The sequence below is a fragment of the Lygodium microphyllum genome, chromosome 25, assembly GCF_053477565.2.
Source record: "Lygodium microphyllum isolate KBCC chromosome 25, Lygodium_microphyllum_v1.1.10, whole genome shotgun sequence".
In the NCBI taxonomy this organism is placed as follows: domain Eukaryota; kingdom Viridiplantae; phylum Streptophyta; class Polypodiopsida; order Schizaeales; family Lygodiaceae; genus Lygodium; species Lygodium microphyllum.
In genome coordinates, this window is record NC_141159.1 from 129,486,610 (window position 1) to 129,491,028 (window position 4,419).

The 4,419-nt window shown below is 48.4% G+C and overlaps 1 protein-coding gene across 1 annotated transcript; it reads right to left on the reverse strand.

Annotated features, from left to right (window-relative positions):
* Nucleotides 1-273: 273 nt before the first annotated feature.
* LOC148014735 (GDSL esterase/lipase At3g48460-like) lies at nucleotides 274-1,754 on the reverse strand. The gene has a single exon (XM_087666589.1). The coding sequence runs from the start codon at nucleotides 1,585-1,587 to the stop codon at nucleotides 274-276; it is 1,314 nt and encodes a 437-aa protein (XP_087522715.1). The 5' UTR covers nucleotides 1,588-1,754.
* Nucleotides 1,755-4,419: the final 2,665 nt, after the last annotated feature.

Consider the following 4,419-nt stretch of genomic DNA (forward strand, 5'->3'; position numbering starts at 1 on the left):
TGTGTGTATAGGCACATGACGTAATTTCAAAAACTTGTCCTAGTTCCTAAATAGTGGAGGAAATCTCACTATCCACAAATATATGTAGAGAAATAGAGACTCGAGAGATGCGATTATTTGGCGAGAACTTGAAAATATAAATAATACGCACATGAAATGGTTGCCACCATACATGCAAAGACGGTTGATAATACAAAGAGCTACCATTAGGGAAGCCAATTAAAGAGCTGCAGAAGGGAAAAGCTCTGGTGATAAGAATAGATGCTTATAAGATCAATTAGAAGCGCAAGCGGCGGCTGCAGTGGTGAGGAAGCTGGGCGAGGGGGAGGAGAAGGCGGGGTCCTTGAGCATGAGGCCCATCATGGCCCCGTACATGGCATCGGTGAGGTGGAGGCCGTCCCAGCTGATGAAGTTGTTGGGGTTGGCGCAGGGGCTGGCCGGGAGGGAGAAGGAGCTCGGCATGAAGCGCGGGAAGCAGGCGGCCTGGGTGCTGGTGAAGCCGTAGTCGGAGGCGTGGTCGAACACCTGCAGGAAGGCGGCCGAGGTGTCGAGGTAGACGATGTCCACGCCAGGATGGCGGGAGGCGATGTCCTGGAGGGCAGCGCTGAGCAGCTGGTTGTGGCGGTCGCTCACGGCGCTGACGTGGGCGACGCAACCGTGGGAGTCGTGCGGAGAGGAGGCAAAGCGGGACATGTAGGTGGCCATGCAGCCCATGGGGAACTCCCCCTGCATCACCATTCTCTTGACTCCTGTGCTGAGGATGCGGTCCTCGACCTGGCTGGCCACCTTCTGCACCACGGAGGGGACCATGGCGGCGATAGAGGAGGGGTCGGGCTGCGGCGAAGACCAAGCGTAGTTGTAGTCGTTGCCCCCGATCTCGCCGATGTACACCAGAGCGTTGCTCATGTCGAGGGGGGCGGAGGTACGTCTACTGGTTGCCTCGAGGTCCGCGAGGAACCATCCCACCTGGACGTCCAGAGAGTCGGGAGTGCTGGAGTTCACTCCTGCGAGCTGCTCCAGAGTGCGTACGTCTAGAGCTGTGGCCCCCGCAACCGCAAAGTTCTCGTTCTGCATGATCCGTGGGCGTGCAGCTGCCGTAGTACTACTGCTGCTGGTGGTGTTCTGCTGCTGTACGCGGAGGTGAGCGGGCAGCAGAGGCACCCCGAGAGCCTGGCACAGGAAGTCGACCATGAGCCTGCCGTCGCTCCAGCGACCCGTGGCCTCGTGGAAGAAGGTGGAGCCGTAGGGGAGGCTGGAAGCGATCGAGCCTGGATTGTTGCCGGTGTCGGTGGTGGAGTCGCCGAAGGCCAACACGGGAGAGAAGCTGCTGGCGGGGCATGGCGGCGCAGATGATATTGATGAATGTGCTAAGGCACTGCTACGTCTGGTTAGAGCTGGCGCCGCATGAGCTGGATCGGCCTCCTCCTGCGATCTGCCTATCGACATAACTGAACTTGCTTGCGGTCCCAGGCGCCTGGCAGCCTGGCAGCCCTCATGCGCCGAGAGGACTGTAAGTGCAACAAGAACAAGCTGGAGAAGAAGACGACGAAGGGCCTTGGCTGGCAGCGGAAGCGTCGCGCTTGCCATCGTCAATATTCGTCGTCGGTGAATTGAGTTTCCGCTTTCGAGCTTCGGTCTTGTGTGTCTGCGCGTGAGTGTGTCGTGCGGTGCTCGTGCTTCTCTTGTGTCTGCCCTCTCTGCGCTTCTGCGCCGGCCTCGCTCGAGTCTCCCCTATTAATACTTTTACGAAGTCGGAAGCCGGGAAGGAAATTCGGCCGCTTTTCGAACTCCGAAGGCGAAACTGTAAGCGCCAAAAGCAACCGCGGTCCGCGTCCCTGCTCCCTCTACTTCCGCTTTTAGTGTAATTGTTGGCTTTTGGGCCAGGCGCGTCCTTCAGGCTGCTACTTGCACTTTTAGTATAATTGTTGCTCGTTACCTTGGCTCTTGGGCCAAGCGCTAACTTTTTTTAATTCAAAGAATGGGACGGTTGGCTTCATCCAATCCAAGCTTTTGAATTTGGTTGTGGTCCCAGCTGGAAAAAAACCAGGTTTAGTGTAATCCCACCAAAATTTCAAGATTTTACTTGTAATTTTCAAATTTATAGGTTTTGGGTACCTTAGAATTCAAGGTTGTTGAAAGATTTTAACTACTTTTTGTGAAAACTTAGGTATTTAGTATTATCAAATTTTGATAAGCAATTCTTTTTATGGTTAGTTTTAAATCTATAGGTTTTTATACACACACACACCCACACATTCATATATACATATTACAGAGAGCACATATAAGTTATCACGCTAAAACTCATCATTCTAATAATGAGGAAACTACAACTATAAAATGGCCAATTTTCCACCCTATTCCCCCATCTTCCAATCTCAAACTTCAAATCTAGTCCTTGAGCTCACTAGTCACAACTCACAACCACCTTTATGTGTGTGAGAGAGAGAGAGAGAGAGAGAGAGAGAGAGAGAGAGAGAGAGAGATGAAATGATATATTAACGTCTAGAAAAGGCCAAAATGACCTATGAGACCATGAGTTACAATAATGTGTATAATGGTATAACTGTCTCGGCAAATTATGTAGCACAAAGCAAAATAAGAAAGGAAACTAAATCTGGCTATTTGTAAAACGTAGACCTCTATCTAGTAACAATGAGCTCTAGATGGTACAATCTCATGTGGGTATGGAGGGCCTAGCTCTAGCTAGAGCGGTAATTCCCTATATCTGCCTATGAAGGTGTCGTCGGTGTTTGTGTCGAGACCTAGGATGTCCTGGTCAACTAAGTTGAACGGCCCGATCAATCAATACTCCTTGTTTGTGTGTGGACCATGGCAGCCAGATAATCTCTTGTGTGGACTGGGGTTGTAATTGTGCGGAAGTCTCCTTGTCTCCTATGCAAAGAAGTCTGTGAATTGCCTTTATAAAGGGCCTTGGTGTCGTGGAGTAAATGTATTTATGAGGCACATGTCATGAAGCCATTGTATCTCAAGGAGAAAAAGGCGAAGGCCTCATTAATCGATAAAATCCATGACTTTGGACAATGGTCCAAATCTGTCTCTAAAAGAGACATTGGAAACAACCACAGATCTCATAATAGGTCAGGTAGTGGAAGATACAATGCTCCTCTATCTCTGCCTGTAATTGACGTATAATCTAGCGTATGCACTCTTCTAGTGGGATGGATCTATATATGTCAGTCTCAATCTCTAGCTAACGTGAGGAGGTGTGTAACTAGCCAATAGTAAAATCTGATCCCATGGGAAAGGTGGGTCGCAATGTATCTCGAGCCAACAATAAATCCATCATCTATAGTACAAAGAAAATGCTCACAGTAGAAAGCCATCTTTGTCCCTAGCTCCTGTCCTGGCATCAACCACGTCCACCTGATATCCGATTGGGTAAGATCCATCCTAATGATCCTGCGAATCTCTAACATGCTCAAATTAAGAGATGGTGCATCAAGGGAGTACTAGAAGGGGGGTAACTTATCCATGCTAAAGCCATGTAGCTCAAACCATGCCAACATCTTTGCATACCAACATGAAGTATCACCCTCTGTGGCAAGCTTCCCAGAGGACTCAAGAGCCAACCTCACATATTTGTGTCTGGGTAAGCCCCATAGGAAATGTATGCATGCGATCCATCGAGTGAGGGCCTCTACCACAATCTGTGTAGCTACTAGCTTAGCTCTACTAATCTTATGTGGAATTGAGGCCTTACATCTAATCATCTTGGATGTCATGGACACTAGGGGTTTCTCCATCCACTCCCATCTGCCATAATGTGCCTTGATGATCTCCTCAATCGTGCTTGCAAGCTCTGTACTTCTCGATCCTTCAATCTTTAGGTGCAAGAAGTCTCCTCTACTTATGCCTCCAAACCAAACTGAGTCTACCTCTCCCCTCGCTCTCTCTCTCTCTCTCTCTCTCAAGCCCCCTCAAGCTCTTAGGCCTTTGTCATTGTCTCTCAGTCTCTCTACCTCTCAAACTAGATAAAAATACCAAGAAGGTGAGGAGAAGAGATGGAGAAGTTGTAGGTAGAAAGCAAGAGAACAAGAGAACAAGCCCAACCAAAAAACACTTCCCAGTTCTCTTAGCCTATCTCACATGCAATGGTGAAAGCAACATAGATGGTTGACAAAGAGATAGAGAAAGAGACAAGACTTTGATTCTTAGTCTCATGGATTATTTACCAAAAGGTTTTTCAACCTTATATATGAAATTTTATTTTTGAACCTTAGGCAAGGCTTAATTTTCTCTGAGTGCCCACGTTACTCATTCCTCTTCAACCTACCTTAGGATCTTATGGCCCATTAAACTATCGAGTTTTTTGGAAAAAATCAGATTCATGCACTTGGGAACTATTAAATGCGCCTTCACTATACAATTTGCATAGGAGTGAGCCCAACGCTCATA